Source organism: Propithecus coquereli, unplaced genomic scaffold, assembly GCF_000956105.1.
Source record: "Propithecus coquereli isolate 6110/MARCELLA unplaced genomic scaffold, Pcoq_1.0 Scaffold301, whole genome shotgun sequence".
NCBI classification, from domain to species: Eukaryota; Metazoa; Chordata; class Mammalia; order Primates; family Indriidae; genus Propithecus; species Propithecus coquereli.
In genome coordinates, this window is record NW_012148631.1 from 1,205,154 (window position 1) to 1,227,568 (window position 22,415).

The following is a 22,415-nucleotide window of genomic DNA, read 5'->3' on the forward strand; positions in this document are numbered from 1 at the left end:
GAGACCCTGTCTCAAAAAAAAAGAAAAAAAGAAAAGAAAAAAAAAGCTTAGTGCAAAATCACATTTTATGTTAAATATAAAGGATATGTGGTAAAAGCAAGAGCTTGGTTTGGGCTTTAAATGAGTATCTAGTATAAAATTCTGAAAGTACTTTCTTTCTTAAAGATTTACTGCCTAATTATATTTTCTCCCTTCTAAGATACCTGAAGAGAATTGTAACTGTTGCTGAGTTCTAAAATCTCTAAATAGGCTGTGTTTGTTTAGCTGGGGAGACATATTTTGGCCCTCAGGGTTCATAAAGTGGAGATCTAGAGCGTCGCAGAGGCAGGCTGGGGGCATGAGTGATGACTCCGGATCTTGTAATTAGGCGTGTTTTCAGGGAGGTGAGGAAAGTGAATCATGAGTAGCTGCGGAGGAATGCGTTGGGGGAAATGCTAGCAGAGTTGTAACAGGCTTGTAACCCGATCTGGAGTATGGAGTTGGTGGGTAGTTATTGATTTCCCAGTGGGTAGGATTAGTTTTCTTCATGACACGCTGGCTGGAGGAGGGAGGTCGTGAGAACAAATTGCTAACTGTCAGACTGGAATCGTGTCTGTGGAGGTCCTCCTTTGTGTCTCATTGATCCCACCAACTGGCCTCTGACATCTGCAAATGCTCCCAAACCGAATGGAGGGAAAGCAGGCGAACGGAGCGGCGGTGGGCTCACGCTGCTCAGACTTGCCCGGGGGAGTTTGGGGTTTCGATTGGCCGGGAGGACAGGGTGAGCCGTGACAACCTCAGGCTCTCTGTCCCCCAGGAGAGGTGAGCTGAGCTGAATTCGACTTTTAGTCAATAGGAACGTGGCCAAAGCCGAATGAATTTCCTAAAGTCTGTGAAAAATCGAACAGGATTGGAGAGTCGATTAACCTGTGCCGGAGACAGAGTCAGGGGCTGGCTGTGAGAGGAATGAAATTCCACGTGAAGGCAGCCGCATCAGGCTTTGAAATGTGGGTACTCACACTGAGGATGTGACCGCGCCCCCAACACAAATCTGTTGCTTGTGTTTAACCTTCTTCCCCAACAGTAAAAGAAGGGCAGAAAAGCACAGTGGGCCAAACTCCAGAATGTTCTACAGTCTCCCCATTCTGATGATGGAACCAGGATGTACCTGGGATCATATAATAGATTTGCAAACCTTTCCCTAGCAGGGATATAGGGTGCCAGTCTCATCTTCATGTAGTTGATGAGTGATCCTTTTGGTTGTCCCTCTCTCAACCTGAGTTTCAAGGAGGAGAGGGATAATGACGTCTCTTCATGGATGTTGCCTTATATCCAAAGGCCTCTTGTGACCCTCTCTCAGTTCTGGGGTGAAAGCATGCAGGCTGGTATGTAGGGTGCTACTAAACTGGTACCTTTCGAAAAACTTGGAGGAATGACTATGTACTCCAATTACTGAGACAATTTGAGTTTTGAATGTGGGGTAATTAGCACCTTTTGTCCTCAGCTTGGGCCTTAGCTTCATTTCTGGGACGATAGCAACTCTCTCACTGGTTGTCCTATTGCATAAGCAGTGACTGCATAGTGTGCTCAATGGTACGATAGAAATATGTTCTGGGTGCTACGGGGACACAGAAGAGTCAGCCAAGTCAGAGTTGGGGTGTCAGGAACTTTGTCCTAGGGGATTTGATATCTAAGTTAAGAGCTAGAAGGCCAGAAAAAGTTAGTTGGGTGAAGATGGGTAGGACGAGAGGATTCCAGGCAAAGAAAATAACATGTGCAAAAATTCAGAAAAGAATCAAGAGAAGGAGCACTCATGGCTGGAGTACGGAGACGGAGGGGAGGAGTAGCAAGTGCTGAGAGTGGAGAATGAGGAAGCACTTGCTCACAGAGGGCCTTCCCCTATGCCACAGAGTTCATAAAACACACCCCGAGGGCAATAGGAAGTTACTGGAGAATTTCCTGAGCACAGGGGCTTCCTGTGTACGGGGTGGGGAGATTGGTTGAGAGACTTGGCACAGAGCATGGAGGAAGTTGGCTTGGGCATGGGATGGATATAACTTCATGATGGACTGGATGTTGGGGATAGAGAGGAAACGATGGTACCCAACTTTGCCTGGTTGACTGAGTGATGGGGGTGTCTGCACTCAGAGAGCAGAGGAGAGGAAACAAACTTACGGGGACAATAGTCAATTCCAACAAGGTTCTTAGGAGCTGGGACTGTGGCGGTGGTCACAGACGTATTTCGGCCTAATGCACTTCGAGGTGGTTTTGCAAAGTGGGCAAAGAATTTCTATTTAGTTCCTTCCGTGGGGCTGATAATGAGGAGGAGCAGGTGGGGAAAAGAGTCTTCCTATTTGTAGAGTCCCTGAATCACAACATAATTGCAAAAGCACATGGCACTTCAACGGGGTGTGAATTCAGATAGGAAACACTGACTGCCACAGGACAGAACTTTACTGAGGAAAAGAGAGCCCAGAGCCCAGAAACACTACATTTTCCTCTCTGCAGTCACTTGGACAAAGGAAAACTCTTTACAATTGAAATGCAGAGTTGAGTAGCTCTGCAGATTCCTCTGTGGCTGGCCAGAAGTACGATTTGGACTTGTCTCTTGGTGGCAGATCTTCTAGCCTTTGCCAGACATCAGGTACCTGGGGCAGGAGCCCAGCTTGAGCATGCAGGACGCTGGTGTTCATTGCCTCTGCCTATGAAGATTGATTTAGGGTTCGCAATATTTATCTTTTAAACCGTTTGTGTGTGTTTGCTTGACAATCAAGCAACGATTTAGAAATGCTGCTTCCTGAAGCTTTGCAGACTAATATAATTTCACAGCTCCAATTACAAATGAGAAAAATTATTTCATCTAAAAACAGAGGAGCTAGACATTTCTGAGAAATCATGGTTAGAGAGAAGACAAAGTACTTTCTGAAAAACTGGCCATGTGACTAATGGCTTCCTCGCTGAAAATCTTGCCGACTCTCAAAAGCCTCCATCTTATGGTGACGCTGGTTTTGCTAAAGCCGATGCCTTTCAGATTGACAAACCATTGCTTCTGCTGGGGCCTGGTCTGCAGCTCCCACAGCCTCAGTGCTTTGAGAACAATGCAAACGGGTCCACTGGCTTTCCACCTTGTAAAAGTATCCTTCTTCCTACGACTTTCCCTGAATCTATATTTTATAGAATCCTAGAATTTTGGATGGGGCTTAGCAATCATTTACCTCAACCCTTCATCTGATACCTTACCTCCTCATCATCCCTGTCCGTAGGCAGCTACCTACTGCTTGAATACTTCTAGTGGTGGAGAACTCACTACTGGACCTTTCCATGAGAATCTACTAATTTAGCTCAATTTTAAGTAGTATGTAAAGTCTAGTGACTTCCCAAGTTGATCATTAATATCACTCAATTAATACCTAATATCAATTAAGATCACTAAAATATCCCAAGTGGCCTTTTCCCTTGGATTCACGTCTTTGTAATGGGATATCTGAGGTATCGCAACTAGAGTACTAACAGACTGAACTTTTAAGAAAATCCTTACCTCGGTTATTCCACTGCTCTGTTTTACGGCCACTCCTAACAAATTGCCACTCCCAAGAGGTAAAGGCATTAGGTATTTTTTCTTGTCTACTCGAGTCTGCTTCTTATCTCTGTTGGCTCCATTGCTGTGATGCGCAGTTAACCCCTGGTCGTTCCCTTCCACCTCACGATAGCAGCTGCTCGTGGTGAGCCCTCAATAGATGGGGAAGACTGCATGGGTGACTGAGGTAATTGACTGCACGAATGGGTTGGCTCTTCACCTGCCTTTACATAGCTCCTTCCTGTAGGTTCTGGGGATCTCATTTTGCAGATGGGCAGAGTTTTAAAAGATTTTTAATCTTTAGTCACAAAAAGCTATTTTAGGCCTTAAAATGTTGTCTTCTTCTTATATGTTAAACTTCAGACTATTGACCACTCTGGTCTGTTTCTTACCACCTTTCTTTGAAGGCTTATCAAATCTTTAGCTTCAGCAGAAGACAAGTACATCGTGTCAGACGCGAAGACTCTGGGGTAGGGGTCTCCAGCACTTTATTCTCGTTGTCCTCCCCTGGATTACTGCGATGGCACCTTCATGGATCTCTGCCTCTTGATCTCAGCCACCCCACCCTGCAATGACACAAAACGACACAAGTCTCCTTAACACACATCTTTTGGTGACTCCATTTTGCCCAGAGAACTGTGTAAAAACAAGACTTTTTGTTGTGTTTTAAATCTCCATTGTTAGAATCTCTTACTGATTTAACTTTTCAAAGAGAAGACTTTACAATTTTTATCCAACTTAATAGGAGAATGCACACTTCTTATCTTCTGGTTGGGTTTAGTTGTGATGACATCAGTGAAGGCATAATTGGAAGAATCATGAATTTGGTGAGGTTATTCATTTTCCAATGACAAAGAGTTTAACCACTTCAAATGAACTCACCTAGCTTTTCTACAAGAAGCATTCTAACACATGTAATTTCCCTCTAGCAAACAAAATGTTTCAAAGTTACAAGTTCACGTCCTCTTAAAGATAACATTTAAAATAAACTTTTGAACAAACATTGCAAAAAATTTTTTATACAATAGATCTGGATAAAAACTCAACTTTATGATGACAGGATATGGATTAACTATACATTTCATTTAACGATATAGTAATTGATATTTAAACACTCTCCAACTTTCTCCCTTATCTCTCTAAACAAAGGGTAATGGCTAACTCAGTGTCCAGTGTTCTTGAACATTCTTAGGCCAACAGTTTCTTAAGTCCAGATTTCTCATAAAGTATCATTGAACCCTTAGCCTATGATTTTATCTACAAATTTAAACAAGCTGAATTAAAGTTTTTGTTGTCTATGATTTTCTGTTTCCATAGTACTGACACCTCCTATTGCATTTAGGAACTCTTATTTTAAGTGTTATCTCTCATTATTCTACTTCCAAGAAGATATTCCACTTACCATCCATCTGTGTACTCTAAATCACCCACTGTTGTCTAAATCCACACTCTTCCTATGGCAATATTACCCATTTGTTGGGGACCATCTCAAATGCCACCTCTTCCATTCAGTTCAACCAAGGTCACTCCTATGACCCAGGCACTGTATTAGGCACTGGAATTTTAGTCTAGTTCTCATGGGGCTTACACTTTGGTGGGATGAATGGACGTTAATTATACTAATTAGAATATAATTAAAAACTGAGACTGGGACTCTGAGAGAAGGAACAGAACTCTATTAGAGCCTGTGAAGTCTTCTGTGAGCCTTCCAACCAGAGCTCATATCTCCCTTCTGAAGCTCTCATGGCATTTTATGACTCTACCAGTTGGCATTCTTTGGCTGCAAGCAACAGAACCCTACTCTGGTAAATTTAAATAGAAACAAATGTATTTGGAAGATAGGGAATAGCTTACAGGATCAGAGGGAAAGCTGGGGAACCAGTCACAGTAGAGGAGAGACCCAGGATCTGGGAGGGAGAGGGGAAGCATGAGGTGCCCACGGACAGCCTCCTCAGGGCACTTCTGTGACGACAGCCGAGCCCCACGAGAGACTGTGCATTTCGTATAGTGGTTAAAAGCACAGGCCCTGTAGTCACATTGGGTCCGTCACTTACTAGCTGTGTATACAGGGCAAGTCCGTTCGTTTCCTCATCAGCAAAATGGAGAAATAATAGTATCCACCTCCTAGAGTGGCTGGGGTGTTTAACTGAGGTAATTCATGTATGACACTTGAAACAGTGCCTAGCACAGTGCGAGCACCCAGTAGACAGTAATAAGTAATGCCAGCAGTTACAGTTACTAACGTTCCCTCAAGATTCAGATTTCAGGCCGCCATCCTAACTGGGGTCAGGTGCCGGCTCTTTCCCAGAGGAAGGTAGGGACCCTACGACGGCTTCCCCAGGATTATAGCCCATGGCAGGATGGCTCCTGGAGTGTCGTCAGGGTGGTGTGCCAGAAGAAGGGAGTGTAGTTGTTGGGCTGACAGAGTACGACGTGTCTCTACCTCTTCCCACCATTGTCTTACTCAGACGTCCGCCATTGCTCATTGGTTTGTTTTGTTTTGTTTTGTTTTACAATCACTCCTGTCAGATTTTATGTACCTAATGGGCAGGAACCATATCTTATCTCTGTACCTCCGGAAATACAGTGCCTTCCACATCAAAGATGTTCAACATCTATCTGGTGGATTGAATTAAAGTAAAATATTGGTATATATGATTCACATCTCAGTTCAAGTAGCATCTGGGAAGGGTTGGCTCGACACATTTTTGGATTTTTTTTTCCTTTGATCCCTCAAGGTTTTTCTATTTTCAAGGGAAATACAGAGACAAAGCTGTGTAGGACTTCAGAACGTTCCAGAAATTTCCCTAGAGAGCAATGTCTGGAGAGATACCCTTCTCTGCAAAAGTTTTAATTTATTTAAAATGAAAGTAATGTGCCAAGGATGCAAGTAGAATGTTGTTCATTTTGTACTGTTTGTACCAGTGAAATATGTCCATTGAAACACATATGGTTGAATAAACAAATATATCCATAATAGAGAATACTACAAAACAGATAAAAGTAATTAAGTTGGTCCCTATATGTAATAACATATAAAATGCTCCAAGAAATACTGGTGAGTGAAAAAACAGCAAGATGCAGAGTAACACATATAGCATGGTCCCCTTTTGTAACAAGGAAACAAAACAAAATGACACTGTATGTTTTATACTGATACATACGTATGTAAAATCATATAAAGAGATCTTGGAGGTTTATAATCACAGTATAACATGACTTACTCAAATGAAAAACAAAATCAAAGTGACAATAGATATTTCATACTATAGCGGTACATTTATATGTAAACACACATACACATGCACATAAAACACACATGTGCACACATATGTAAATGTACCAGTATTTTATTTTAGGAAGTAAAATAATTGATTGCCCCTGTGTAGCAAGGGTTAGGGGAGGGACCAGTACTGTAAATGATGTTCCAAGAAAATCTTAGCCTAATCTTTAATATTTTAATTCTTTATAAGGAGAATATATTCATGAAAAATTTATTTGATGGAAAAGTTTTCATATATATGAAAGAAAGAAAAGAAACTGAAAAATGAGGAAGTCCACATGCCTCCGAACTGTCTTCATTCCAGAGTGCCGGGACATTCTGCTTCCTGTCATCACCAAAGAGCTGAAGGAGCTGCTGGAACAGAAGGACGACATGCAGCACCAGGTCCTGGAGAAGAAGTACTGCGTGGAACTGCTCAACAGCATCCTGGAGGTCCTCAGCTGTCAGGATGCGGTGAGTCCCCTCAATGATGTAGCTGTCCTGGACTCAGACTAGGCCTGAGTCGATTAAGTTCTAAAACATTGATGCTGATGAATACCAGCGGAAGTCTAAAGATAAAAGTCAACGGCTTGCTCGGCAGGCCTACTTTTACCGTGACCAAGCCCCGCTGTTGTGAAAGATGGCTTGGGGACTGGAGTTCACTGTGAAACATTCTGTCACCATGTGTCTTATTGGGCGGGCTTTCTCAGAGTGTAGATATGGACATTGCCGAACCAGTAGATGAGTCCATTTACTCAGGCCCTGCCCTGCAGGGGTGGGCGGGGGAGTTTCCTGTGCCTACACAGCCAAGAAAACCCTCTTATCTGCTTTCTTAGCTGATTTCCTTGGGTTTGTTTCTCCAGTGATCCTCTGCAATGGTTAAAATGATTAAGATTCTTCCTGGATGAGCACACTGCCCAGCCGCAGACTGAAGAGATAGGGCACGGAGTGGGATGGTGGCAGGGAGATGGCTGTGACCGGGAAGCCAGTGCGTACTTTGCACATGTCATTCCAAAATTAGGCAGGGATGGAACCAAAAAGAAAGTCTCAGTGGGAGTAAGGGGAGGGCTTCCAAAGGGCAGAATATGAAGAAGACGATAAGCCAGATGGAGAGGTAGTGATCAGACACAGGCGCAGAATTCTTACGAACTGAAAGAGGGACGTAAGGGTTCTTGACTTGACCCACGTTCCTTTGTCAGCTCCACCTTGTCCTGGAGCAGTGTCCACGAGGTACCCTGCCCTTAGCTGGGACTGGTTTCAGAGGACTACATAGACCTGAACAACAACAAATCTTTTCTAAGTATTTGTGTGAGCATTGCCCCCCTCTCTCTCTTCCCTAGAAAATAGTCAGAGAAGAGCTCTCTGGATAAACTGTGTCTGTGACTGACTACGCTTAGAGAACTCTGCAGAGCGACATTCTTTCACTGCTCTCATCCCCCAGTCGGCCTTTGTTACCGGTTTCCTTGTAGGCTGTCTCTCCTGTCTTTCCGTTTCTATTTTTAACCACCCTAACTGAGCTGCTTCTTATCTTATTGCTAGGCAAATGCAGGAGCTTGATTCATTCATTCATTCATTCACTCATTCATTAGAAATACTTATGATGCACCAGGTGTATGCTAGGCATCGGGGACATTTTAAAGGCATGGTCTCTTTCCTTAGGAAAATCTATACAGATATGCAAATAAGCAATTGTGATACAGTGTAATGACTAAAATCTAGAAGGGGTGCAAGAGCTACAAAGGACTGTGTGTGTGTGTGTGTGTGTGTGTGTGTGTGTGTGTAAGCATTTTTGTCAAGGAAGCCTTCACAAAGGAGGTAACACTTCAGCTGGTATTCAAGGGTGAATAAGTTTTTATTACAGTTGTTACTTTATGGGTTGGTTTCTAGACACTGTGCTAAATGCAATCTGTGCGTTCTCTCTGCTCACCCCAATCCTAGATATTAAGGCTCATTATTCCCATTTTATAGATGAAAAAACTGAAATTCATAGACTTTTAATTAACATTCAAGGCCAGACAGCAGATAAATATCAGGGTCAAAATTCAAACCCAGGTCAGTCAGACTCCAGAGTCTGTGGAATCATAGGCGTAGCAGATCTGAAGACATGGCCTTTCCTTCTCTTTTTCTTCTTATCCCCACTCTTGTTCTACGGAAAGGGAGTATAACACCCAAGAGTTTAGATATTCAAGATTCGTTCAGGTGATGATGTTGGGATGATGATGTTTCTGTAAGCACGTTCACTAGTCAGCTATTGAGCTGGTTCCAGAGTTTGCTATTTGATCTTTTCTTATTGTTTTTTTTAAGGGAGAGTTTGGTCTTACTCCTACTTACAGTGTAGAAACATGAGGGTTGGCCATCATTTCTGTAGTAACATCCTAAAGAATATTGCCTCTCTTGGTTGAAAAGCCAGTTTGCAGTGTTTTTCCTTTTTTTTTTTTTTACATGTCAATAATGTTCAGATCCCTTTTAATGGGGGAAAAAATCATAGACCCGTAGGAATATGACAGCGTACCTCAGTTTGAGGAACCCAGTTATAATGGGCTGATTGTCAAGTTCCTGATTCGGGTAGAAGGATAGCCCCAGTTCACAGTTTACTTGCAAAGCAGGATGCTGAGGCTCTGCCTATCCCAAGAGAGTGGCCCCCCCTAGAGTTCTACCGTGACCAGCTGTCATCATTTTGCACATTCCATAACACCAGACACTGGTGAGAAGAGGCTGCTGTCTTACACACCCTCAGTACTTAGGGCTTCAAAGCCGAGAAATGAGTGGGTGGCTCTGAGCTCCCTGTGGGGGCCGGTGGCATCTGGACTTGAGGTGTGTGGGAGGCGCGGTGTCACTCTTCCCTGGCTCTGAGTGCATTGCTTTTGTGATAAATTCGAACTGTGGGAACCAGCCCACCCCTTCTCAAGGTGAGCAACTCTCTTTGCTGGACGACTTATTAAATACTGTTTTCATCACTGAGTTTGGTGCAAATTTTGATGCTTCTGGTGAGCTTCAGATCTCACCTCTCCAGCTCGTGAGGATGGAAATCTCTCTCCTCTTCTCAAAAGCCTCTTCGATGAATAGGACTCATTCAGTGGCCATGATTACTTTGAGCTAAACTGAAAATCAGAAGTCCGAAAGTATCCAAAAGTAGATCTCTCTTGTCCTAGCGTATAGCAGCTCCCAACCTGGACTGCATGTTCACGTCACCTGGGGAGCTTTATGAAAGCAGCGGTGCCTGGACCCCATCCTAAGCATTCTGAGTTACTTGATCTCGGGCTGGTGGGCCACTGCGATGGGAAGGCGATGACAAACAGGTGATAATGGGCAGCCGGGGCGAAGGACCACAGTCCTGGTGCAACAGGTCTCAAACTTGAGGGGCACCCAGTGCCGTGGAGGAGCTATTGAAACCCACTTCAAATCTGTAGGTCTGGAGGGTGGGATCCAGTAACTTATTTTTCTAACAAGTTTTCAGGTGATGTTGATGCTGCTGATCCAGGGACCATGCTTGAAGAACCACTGCTCTAATGTGACCTATTTTTTTCTTCAGTATTTACTAGGAATGGAGGAATAGCTGGGCTCTTTCTCTGTCCTTTTACCTTCTTAATTTAAGAGCCCTCTCCAGTCTGTAAAATGTGGCTTTTTCCAGTATGCATTTAATAAACCATAAAATGGCAAATACTTAAACACATTCATTTGTACTCATAAATTCATTTTTGTGGAATAGCAGGGACATGGCGTGTGCAAAGATATGACTTTGAAAATCCAGACCATAGGATGTGCTATTTGGTTTCTGCAGACACCAACTTCTCAGAATTAGAAATTTGGAAGAAAACAAATAAAAAAAGGCTTCTGGTTGTTTGGGCCCTCTCTTCCAATAATGGTATAGCCATTTTTTACTGGCTCTTAGCTGGCACCATGGAACAACCCATTGTCCCAGAGACTATGTCCACCTACCAATCCTGTGGAAATTTAGCAATTATAGTGCAGGAAGCCAAGGTTAGGTTTTGGGGGTTGTGCATTTGGGGGATGGGAAAGGATGCTTATCTTCAATTGATTGTCATTATTTGGTTAATTACAGCCCAGCACAGCAAGCTAACCTTATTCCTTGTAACCCCGGGTGGCATATGACTCAGGAGGAGATGTCTGCCTTAGCCCAGTGTTGATTTTTTTAATGATAGTGTTAGATTCCCTCACCCAGCTTGCTTGGAGTTGCACTTAGCATATGAAAAGGACCAGCTCAGGTGAAGGATAAAAAGCCTGACTTCTGCCTCTATTAACTCCTTTTCTCCCCCTCACTGAGCAAGTTTAGTTGTCAACTCCAGTTACTTTGAAAGGCGGTTTCACACTGCTTCGTTCTGTGCCTTGCCTGCTGCTGAGTAACTCATAAAATTTAATTTTGCACCAGACCCAGAGGGAGTTGGTTTTTTCCCCTCTTAAGACAGGGTTTTTGCTTTTATGTTTCATTCCTCTAAGAAAAAGGAGAGTCATCATATTGTACCCTGCTTAGCAATCATAAAGTGGGTAAAGATGACTCCTAATTCTGAAGAGGAAAAGGTGTTGGTTGTATCTGAATCATGGAGGTAAGGAATGCCCAGAATCATCTTTTTAGAAAAATTCTTTGAGTCTGTTGACTCAAAGAGATTTACCCCAGGTACTATGTTAGTAATGAATGATTTGAGGGTTCTGATATTTGTATTTATCCACTTAGACACTGGTAGGGAGGGCTTTTGCTCGTGCAGTTTCTCTTGCTTGGAATGTTCTTCCCAGTTCCCATCCTTTCCATGCAGGCAGAATCTTAAACTCCTTTTAGGTTCAGCTCAGATAATACTTCCTTTCTGAGATTTTCTCAGTTGTAGTCCCTCTTCTCTCACTTTCCCCCTGGCCCCAGGTAGAATTAGGGACTTTCTTGTTTGTGTTTTCATAACCCTGTGTTCACACCAATACGCCGGCAACAGCGGTTCTGTGTTATCCTCCCCTGGCTGTGCCCCGCCCCCTTGCCAGGCTTTGAGAGCAGGAGCTGGTATCCCCTGACTTTGCAGAGCCTACCCTCTCAGCCTCAGCTCTCGCCAGTCCCACCCACACTTTCCATCTTCCTGCTCCAGTAAAAATCCTTTCAGTCACTCAGATGTGCTGCACTCTCTCACTTCCTGGCTGCCGTATTACTGTCTGCAATGCCCCAACGCATGGCCTCCACTCTTAGCCTAGCTGAATCCTACCTAACTCTCAGAAGTCAGCTTAAATGTCACTCTCTGCAGGAAGACTTCTCTATGCCTCTTCCCCACCCCTGCCGTGGTCCCAGGAGCAGGTCTTGTGCTGCTTCCTCGCAGTGCCTGTGTCGTCACCCTCTGTGGACTTGTGTGTTTGTCTGGGGAGCTGTGACGATGGAGATCTTGACGCTCTACCTGCCCTCCTCGCCCATCCCAGCACAGCGAATACATAAATGCACGTGGCTCACTCATATCAATGGCAGGGCCTGATTTCTCCCTGGAGGCCTCTGTTCTGAGTGTCAGTAGGGCATTCTCTTTCCTCTTTTGGCCTCCCTTGGATGTCAGGTAGAGAGAGCTGCATTATTCACACGCCTCAGTTCATGACACATCATCCTGGTTGGTCTGTGCAAGGCCCTCCCTTGTTTGTTGTGTGTGTGTGTGTTCATTTTGGCAAAAAATTGTCATCAAATTGATCTTAATGATTGAATTGGCTCTTTTCATAATGATCTAATTGCTCTTTTTCATAATTCATGTATCAGGCAGCATCCCATCTAAAAATTAGAGGAGCTCTCATGGGTATAGCAGAATAGTTGGTTTTTGTAAGGTAGCTTGAGCAGGAACAAGGAAATAGAATGATACAAAAAAGCAGGTTGGTCAACATCAGGCTAGTTCAGGTTATGTTCCTTGGAAGAGTTAAAGCAGAGGGGGCTTCCTTATCATGCCAGCTCAGGTTGGCTGGGCCCTTTCTGATTGGTTGCTGTGAACCTCCTGTTTTTAAGAAAAACCTGTTCTGTTTGGAGGATTTTCCTGTTTCCTTAAAGTTTCCATTTGATTATGTGGCACTTAGCACGAGTGACTCCATTTTGGTTTGACCTGTTGAGGCCTAGGACAGGAGCTCAGTCCAAAACAAGGGACTCCTGTAATTTCATTTAACAAGTTCTTACCTTTAATCTTCATCTTCCACTCCCGTTTCCACCCTCCCACAGGAAAATGTCTAATGTGTTGAATATGCATGTGCACGCACCTGTGTCTCTCCTTTAAAGAAGATCAGATGAGGACAGCAAAGGGCATCCGTATCTCAGCTCCGTTAAGGTCCCAAGGGGTGGAGAGGGCACTGTGGCAAGAGCAGGAATCTTCTAGACTGTAGGGCATTCTCGGCCCAGCCCTGTCCCCGACCTGCTATGGGGAAAAAAGCCCACCCTGCCAGTCTGTGCCTTCCTCTGAAACGCTCCTGTGACCACCCTGGATTCTGGGTTCTCTGATAATCCCAGGCAGCCTGCCCTATTGAAGGGCAGGTTGAAGGAGGCTGCTGCTGCCTGTTGCATTACTATTTAATTCCCAGGAATCAATACTACCCTGCAAAAGCTGCAGGGTTTTCTCCTAGGCTATCTGCTCCCCCGTATTAGAAATACAAGGCGAGTAGACAAGGCTGAAATTCTTTTGTCTGTGGTGCATTCCAGAGAGTAGCTAATTAGGCCCCAAACTTAAAGGTGAGATGGATGAGACTCCTGTACCTTCTGCTGTGTCCAGAGCCATTTTGTTTGTGCCCCTTGTGCTTCCTCTGGCATCCGTGGAGTTAAATGTGCCCTTCCAAGGCCAATGGAATGACCTCCCATGGACGATGACATATGCACACTCTCCCAGCACCTTGTAACCCACACAGTGCCTTCTCACACATCACAGCTGTTTGTTTCTGGCCCCCACGTGGCCACGTAGGTTTTATCATCCCCATTTCACTGGGGAGGTAGCTGAGCCTCAGAGAGAGAGACTGGCTGGCATTTCCAGCCGAGGTGAGAGAGTTAGTAAGAGGCAGAACCTGGAGGGAATCGCCCCGTCTCGTTCCAAACTCAACTTTGTCTTCTCCCACTTCACGTTTATCCTTCACCAGTTAACAGCACTTCCCAGCATTGTTTCCCTGGTGGCTGCATTTGTATCCACTCTGCAGATGTTAGAGAACTCCTATCCTGTGCTCTATTCCAGATGTGGGGGAATAGCAGTGAGCAGAGCCGGGAACTCCTCTAGCTCTGCTTCTCACTAGCTGTGAGACTTGGGCAAGTCATCTAACCTCTATGTAAAATGGGGCTTCTCTTCCCCAGGTGTGTGAGGCTGACAGTAAACAAGAGCACCCGTGAGAACATCCAGCATTCTCCCTGGCATGTAATCCGTGCCCCGTGTATGTGGCTTTCCTTCCTCCCTCTCTGTTCCCCTTCCCTCTTAGGCTCCCTCCACTATCTCAGGCTGCTCCTAGAATATCTCTGTAATTCTTTTAAGGACAGCAAAGGGCCAAGTGGCTTCCTGGGAGAATGGTAGACAGGGACAGAGCATGGAGAGGACTCTGTAGCCACATTGGCATGGAAGGCAACCCTCAAGCCAGGCCTGGTGGCAGCCAGATGCCTTGGAGCCTCTCAGGTGTGCAGGAAGCTTGCCAAGAAGTGGCAGAGGCTGCTGCTGGAGTCCAGCCCTCCTGCAGGCGCCTGGGCCTCATGGAGGTTCCTGGAGGGACTGGAGCAAAGTGACATCTTGCCCCTTCAGGGCATCCTGGCAGGTATTTCAGAACTTCAGAGCTCAAGATACCACTTGTAGGGCGGTGTGCGAGAGCTGGTTCTTACCAGCTCAGGAGAACCAAGCGTTAAATTTTTGGAAATTTCGTGAGGCAGTTGTTAACTAACTGCCATTATTAAAAATTTATAGAAATCTATAATTAAATAAACTACATTAAAATCAGGGTAATAAATCCTCAAACTTCAAAAACTCCCTATTCTCTTACTGTATTTTACTCTTAGCTACATGTTTGAGGTTGTTTACATCCTTCGTGTCTATGTGGTGGAAATGCTGTTTAAGGCTCTGCCGCTATGCCTTGACATCTGCCATGAAGGGAGTGTTTATGCCACAGAAATTGGCAAACATTATGTGTGTATCTCCAGACCTTCGTCTTTTTCTTCCTGGAAAGCCAATTGAAAAACGTCCACCTTCACACCACCGCCAGGGACTCAAAACAATGGCCAAAACCAAGGAAAACCCAGAGGCCCAGGGGAGCTGCCTGTGCACATCTCTCCTCCCCAGTGGGCTCTAAATCTGCTGCTGTCTAAGGGTCCTCAAGGGACTGGTCAGGGAGAGTGCACTCCAGGGATGTAGCAACTGTAAGACAAGCTAAACACCCAACGTAGATCGAGGAGAGGAGATATGTTTCATTTCTCATGGCAATTCTTCACGACAGGCAGTGGCCTCTTTCCTAACAGTGCTGAGAATTTTGAGGTCTTACATAGGCCAGTGGGAAAGGGAGCCTTGATCCCTGCCATAGGCTAGGGATGGGGATGACATGTCGCAGGTACTGTGGATTTGTTGTGCCTAAACTAGATGTCTAGTCCCAAAACATAGGGAAGGCAAGCTTGACAGAGAGATTTTTATCCTTCACCTTAGTAGGTTTTGACCTTAAGTAGGGTTCAAAAATTATGAAACGTTGATTTTTTGATTAGACAAACACCACGGTATTTATGGTCATGAGGAAGAACCATTGATGGTTACTAAAAGTAATGGTTGAAAGTCTGATGAGAAATAGAATATGTGCATCTTCCCAAAGTATCCACTTATTAACGGCACAGGGAAAGACAATAACTTTGCTGTCGGGAAGCCCGACCGACATCATCGTAGCCAGTGAAGACAGGAAACTCCCGAGCAATGAGCATCAGCATCACGTGCCTCCTGCTAGGATGCACTGAGAAGGACTCCGCATCACTCCCTTGGGAATCTTGCCAAAAATGTGCAGCCTCAATTGAAGGATAAGAAAGAGCTTCAGCAAAGCCCCATTGATGAGTACAAAATAGCAGACTAGTCCTCTTCAAAAGGAAAGGTCGTGAACCATGAGGAGAGACGAAGGCACTGTCAGAGATTGGAAACATGACAACTGGATTCATCGTGAAATCCTGAATTGGAGCATGGACCATAAAATGGACATTAGAAGGAAAACTGCCAAAATTAGGATAAAGTCTGTAGTTTAGTGAGTAGTATCGGACCAATGTGAATTCCCTGGTTTGATTATTGTACTCAGGCTACATAAGAGGTTAACATTAGGGAATGCAAGATAAAGGTCCATAGGAACTCTGTGGACCATTTTTGCAACTTTTCTGTGATGTTAACATTATTTCAAAATTTAAAAAAGTCTTTAAAAAGCTTATTTTTGAAGTATTTAAGGGATGATGACTAAGAAAGAATGTTGAAGGTGAGCAGTTGTGCAAAGTACACCTGTTCCATGGAGTAGGGAGGTGACAGCTAAGGGTGTTTTCTTTTTGCTTTATGAGTCAAGACCATAAAATTCACAGACAGATGACTAGCCTTACTAGAGGATTCCACGTGCAAAATGATTATGAACTATGAACTGCCTTTGCCAGTCAGAAGGCCAACGTTACCTCCTACCAAATGGGTAGTTAGGCAATGCCTTGACTAAACCGGCGTGTAGCATGCATTAGCCCAGGACTGCGCTTTGGGGGCTGGGGACGCGGAGGAGCACAGGAGCTGTCCTCAAGGACCTCACAGGCTGTAGCGTTTCACCTGGGCTATTTGAAGCCCAGGCCATGCAGTGATTCCTAGGCCAGGCTGTGGGGCTTGAATGTCAACTGATCTTTGCCTGGTGGGCTTAGGAAACGGTTGGTTTGGTATTGCTCACTGGATGGTCTTTGAGTTGTCTATTCTCAAGGGACCATCTGGAAACTTAGAAAACAGCTTTTCTTGGTAGTTGACTAGAACTGCCTCCCATAAACTTAATAATGCAGCACATTCTGTTCTATCAGCACCAACTAGAAATACTTCTTGAGGTGTTCTTCAATATTCCTTTATATGCCATGACCAGAGTTTAAAGGAGCCTGGCTGCAGCCAAACCCAGTCTTGGTTTCCCAAGACTCGCTCCTTCCTGTCCTCAGCCCCACACCCTTCTTCTCAGCCTCTCAGCGCCAGGTGGAGGGTGAGGCACTTGCTGGGGGTGAGGGCAAAGTGTAAGGGGCCACCAAAAATTCAGTGATCAGGTCAAATAATATTTTAATGTGATATTTTAAAAAATCAATATTTTGATATTTTGTTCACCATGGAGTTTTTGCATTAATTTTCACTTTTTAAAGAAAAATATTACATTCCATTTTGTCTTGATTCCTGAGTTTTTTGGCACCCCTTCAATTCTGTCCTTAGACAGGTGTCTCACTTGCATTATGTGCCCTCACCTTAGTCCTGGCCTTGCTTAGTCCTCTGGCCAGCGCTGGCCACTTGCAGTCACAAAGCGGAGCCCTGACCCACGAATGGTGTGGCAGCGTGCAGGAATGGGGAGATGGAGCGGGTTCCTGTCTGTTCCCCCTCCAAGACTGTGGGGGGGTTTTTGTCTGTAGGGAGCCAATGCATAAACACCCTCGTTGAAAGGAATAGCCGTTTACACTCTAAACCTTCACTGGGCCAGCCTCTTGCTTTCCGAAAAACATTTCTTGCATAATGTTTGAATTAGATCTCCCCTTCGCAGCTGGGAGGCATGAGTTAAAAGCCCTCTCAGCAGCAGAAAAATATAGCTACGTTTGGTCCAGGTTACAGTTACTGAGGGAACCATAACTTTGATTTGCTCAACTGGTGTAAATGTAAATCCGTAAGTGAAATGAGTTCAGTGAGGCAGGAGGTGCTCTGTTTCCAAGGATGCTTTTGATCCACAGTCTCAGCTGTCACGTACAGTCTGGGAACAGCAGCAAGGCCTGCACCTGGGAAGCTTCCAGCCCACAATCCCAGAGTTCTAGAGTGGACATTGTCCGGGGAAATTTTAGATAACTTTTGTCTTAGCAACACAGTTGATTTAGCAGCCAAGATTGGAAAATAAAGTTTAATTTCAGCATAGTTTTTCCAAGCAACCTAGAATGCTAAAGTCATCTTTGACTCTCTATTTATTGCCTTCTCCTCCTCCTGGGATTTAAACTCAGCTTCACTTTTGTCCCCAAGCACATTTCCTACTGTGTTCAGTCGGCAGTGTGTGTTCCAGGAGGCCGGTCTCTCCACTCCCCCACCAAGCCTTCACTGCTCGCTCTTCTTGCCTTGTCATTTACCATGTTTCTTCCCCCTGGAAGGGACTCTTTTTCTTCTTCCTGCCTGTCCTGAAGGTCTCCCACTGGGGGCTCACAACCTGAATCTCGCCCACAGATGCATTTTGTTTGTCTTGCAGAGTTATTTCATCCAACCCACAGTCCCACGACTTCCCGTTGTTTTCTAGGTGACTGGCTTCATACTCCTGTCTCATCCCCCCTGCCCATGTGGACACCCGAATTGTGACCCCTGAAAGCCAAACCTTGCTGTTCCTAACAGGCCCAGCCCAATTTCCCCTCCATTAAGAAATCGTCCTTGATTCTGGCAGCCTCATCTGAGTCACTTCCTCTGCTGCTTTCTGATAACTTTTGGCTTTACCATAGAATTTAGCACTTAATTACATGCAGTTTGACATTTGCTCTGTCACGTTAGGCCTTTCTGGCACATGTTGAGACAAGACTAGAACTTTTTGTTGTTGTTTCCATTTTCAACTAAGGCAATATCGTTCTGTCCAACAGGTCACTAAACATTAACTAAGTACCTACCATTTGTCAGGCACCATGCTAGGCACTGGGGATACAAAAGTTATTAAAACCAGCTACTGTCTTATCACCATGGAGACCTCACTTCCCAGCATTCCCAGTGCTAATCTTTGGCTTCAGTGGTTTATTCATTATTTCAGAGCACGTCTTGTCCTCTGCCTCTGTCCATGGTTAGCACTCCTATGATGAACTTTCTCTGAATATTTAAATCATATCTATCTTTTGAAACCTAGGTTAATTTTCCTTCTTTCTGACCCATTCCACAGACATGTGTCCACCCTTATCTCTTTGAAATTTGATGCGCGCTAGCACTTACTGGAAGTACTCTTCTCTGGGTGTCCTATATCTGGTTTACAGACTCTCCAAGAGTAGGGCTGATCCAGTCTTACGTTTCTCCTATATTTCTACACTGCCTGGGCACAGTGCCCAACTCCGAGCAGATACTCAATAATTAATCTCTGTGGTTTGATTGATCCTCCCATCTTCAATTAGTCTACTTTCTAGAAATACATGCTGACACTAATTTTAGTTTTTATACTCAGCAGAACCTAATGAGAAAGATAAATCTGCTGCTGTTGCATTAAAACATCATATAAAAACCAAGTACCAACTTTAGGCATTGCCGTGCTCCCAAAGTTGTTTATGTATCAGTTTAGAATGCAGCATGCATTTTCCCATAGAAATAATGCTTTAGGGTTGGTCACGTTTCCAGGCCACCTGTGTGAGCCTGCTTAACCTGTAGTGTAATGAACTCTGGGGCAGATAGGCTCACATTTATTTCTCATCATCACCTGAAGCATTTCTGGACATTGTATGAACCTCACCTTACCTGCCACTCATCACACTGTGCTCACCTTTGCAATGTCTGTTTTCTCCTGTGGGTTATGGGCCCATGAGCACAAAGACTATGTCTGCTTTGTTCGCTGCCATATCCTAGCATAGTGAGCACTCAATAAATATTTGATTTGCATTGAGTTAAATTCTAGTTGAAAGATTATGGACTTTGGGAGCACATAGACATGGATTTGAATTCCAGTGTCACCACAAACTAACTGTGTGACTTTGGGGAAATTACATGGCCTCTCTGAGCCTTGGCTAACCTCTCTGTAATGTTTTGTTAATCATAACTACCAAGTTGTTGAGCATGTGGTTAATACTCAGTATATGCTTTTTCTTTCCTTCCCTCTTGCTCCAATGTAATCCCTCGAAAAGTATTTAATTAATTAATGATGTCTGCTTTTAATGCAGTATTGGTTAAGGTGGTGGTGACTGGGAAGGCGATATTTGCTGTCAGGGCCTTTCGGCAGCTTTGGGGAAGATGTGGGTTTTATTTCCAGCTCTAGTTCTAATAGTCTGTGTGATCTGAGGCAGGTCACTCAAACGTATCTGGGAAAGAGTGATGAGAGATTTCAGTTTTTTTCAAGCTTTTCCACTTGAGAATTGCTAACTTCAAGTGAGTGAATATAAGTGCTCAATGTTCTGGGAGTGGAGCCCAAAGGTTGAATTTATTTGAATTCAATCTTGTGTTTTATCTTAATTATTCATGCATGCTTTTTTATTCTAATGCATGATAGATCAATGCTTTTAAAATACTAATGTAATGTTATTCATGAGTCACATGTTAGTGAATGCCTGTTGTAAGCCAAACACTGTGCCAAGCACTTTATATTAATTTTTACCACAATCCTGTGAAAAAGGTGTTACCATCCCTATGTTACTGATGAGCAAACTGAGGTTTACAGGAATTTAAAGAAATAAGCTCAGGCTACAGGGTAAGTTAGTGGCGGAGCCAGAATTTAATTCATCTGAATCTAAACTTGTCCCCTACACCTCATCAGAGCATAAGTAAAAACAGAGACTTCCTGTGGCCAAGTATGTTAATAAAAATGCTTATGCTTTTGTGTCTGGGGACAAGGAATGATATAATTCAGTGAAGGTAGGAGAGGAGTAGTTATATTCCTCCAAAAATAGCCGCAGAAGACTAATTATTGATCCACTTGAAACCTGTCCTGGAAGACAAGTCACAATACCACATCCTCTTGGCTATATGGCAGAAGGTGAAGGAAGAAGAGAAGGAGATGGCATGCATAAGCAAAAAAGGAAAGAAGTTGCCAGCATCTTTGTTTCTGGAGACTAAATGACTTAATACATCTATTATTTTGCATCCAACTCTGAATTGATAAGATATAAAGTCGATTTAGGCAATGTTGTTTACCCATCACTTGATCCTTCCATCCAGCTGTCTCAGCCATCCATCTGTTGACACGTTCATCGCCCTTATTTATACCATACTTAGTGCTCACTCTGTGTCAAGCATGATGCTCCACTTTGGACTTTCAAAATTGAAAGATGTGGTCCCCTACTCCCAAGAAGTATGAATGGGACTTTCATGGGAACTCAAAGAAAAGAACAACCAGCTCTGCCTGGAGTAAGATGGGAGTGTGGAGTGGCAGAGTCAGTAAAGCCTTGTCTAGAGTGATGATTGTGCTGAATTTTTGATTGGTGTGTAGGAGGTTGACAGGTGACTGGGAGAGAAGGCATCTCGGACACAGGTGAAGACATGGTTTCATCATCTGATCTCTGGCTGTTCCCTGTGGGGAGGACAGGCTGACCAAGACTAGTTGGGGCGGGGCCTGGGAGAAACAAAACCTCACCAGACCCAACGGACTGACCTCCTTCAAGGAGCTGCCCACAGTCCAAGGTGAAGGTGTGGTGAACTCTGCCTCCCGAAGACATCATGCTTGTGGGAAGATTATAATGAGAATTCCAGGGAGCAGCTAGGAATCCAAGAGTGGTTGGGTCAGACTCTGAGGCTTGACTCAGGTCCGGGGAAAGGGGTTGGTAGCAAGAATGTGTAAGGTTGGTTCTGTGTTACCAAGCTGTGCTCCACATAGAAAAGCACTCGTTATAAAGCCTTGCTTAACTATTGCCAGGAGCTCATCTGGTGCCTACTTCTCCCTCAGGACATCTTCCCAGATGCCCCTAGATTGGGTTACTTATCTCTGCTTCCTCAGCACGCTGTGATAACATTGTCATGGCCCTTTTCTCACTGCATGGTTCTTCTCTGTTCGTACATTGCCAATAGATTGTGGCCTCTTGAGAGCAGGGACTAGATTTTCTGTCTCTGAATCCTCAGCACCTAAAACAGAGCATGGCGCATAGTGAGTCAGTGGTACCAAGTACTTGTCAGAATTCAGGTGGAAAGCTTTCAAAAAATAACAGTGCTTGAGTCTTGCCTACAGAGATTTAGAATCAGTTGGAGGTATTCAAGCTGGGCATGAATGTGTATGAATAGAGAGAAAATCCCCGGGTTAGTCTACAAACACAGCCATGGTTATAACCCGTATACTGAATTGTAACAGATATTATCCTGGCCATCTTGTTTTTGGTAGGGAAGGGGGCTGGGGAAGAGCAGCAGCATGATGTTTAGGCAGCTTCTCCAGGATCTAAATCCACCCCAGACCCCAGAGTGCCAGGAGGAGATGACTACTTCTAGATGCCATGCACTCATCTGAAAGAAAGAGACCCTTAATGTACTTCCAGAAATAAATACTTGGTTCAGGATGAATGGGTTATACCAACCAACTAGGCTGGGCTGTGACTGGCTGAGCATTCTTAGAAAAGTATTTCCTGCTGACCAGCTGGTCAGAGAAGGAGCAGAGCCATGAGTTAAAAGTGGGGGCACTGAGTATATGATGGGGACGGGGAAAGGAGGTGGCTGTCTTCTTTTCATCCAGAAAAGCCATTAGAAACCATAGACAAAATTGGGAAATTTGAAGTAAATCAGGGAAAATAAACTAGTTCCCTCTCTCAATTTT

General features: G+C 44.3%; 1 protein-coding gene across 1 annotated transcript in view; it reads left to right on the top strand.

Moving 5' to 3' along the window:
* Positions 1-22,415, top strand: part of DOCK2 (dedicator of cytokinesis 2) — a 397,813-nt gene that overhangs the window by 136,806 nt on the left and 238,592 nt on the right. The window contains exon 26 of the mRNA XM_012649685.1: positions 7,144-7,292. Coding sequence (XP_012505139.1) covers positions 7,144-7,292 — 149 coding nt within the window. The remainder of the gene's footprint in view (positions 1-7,143; positions 7,293-22,415) is intronic.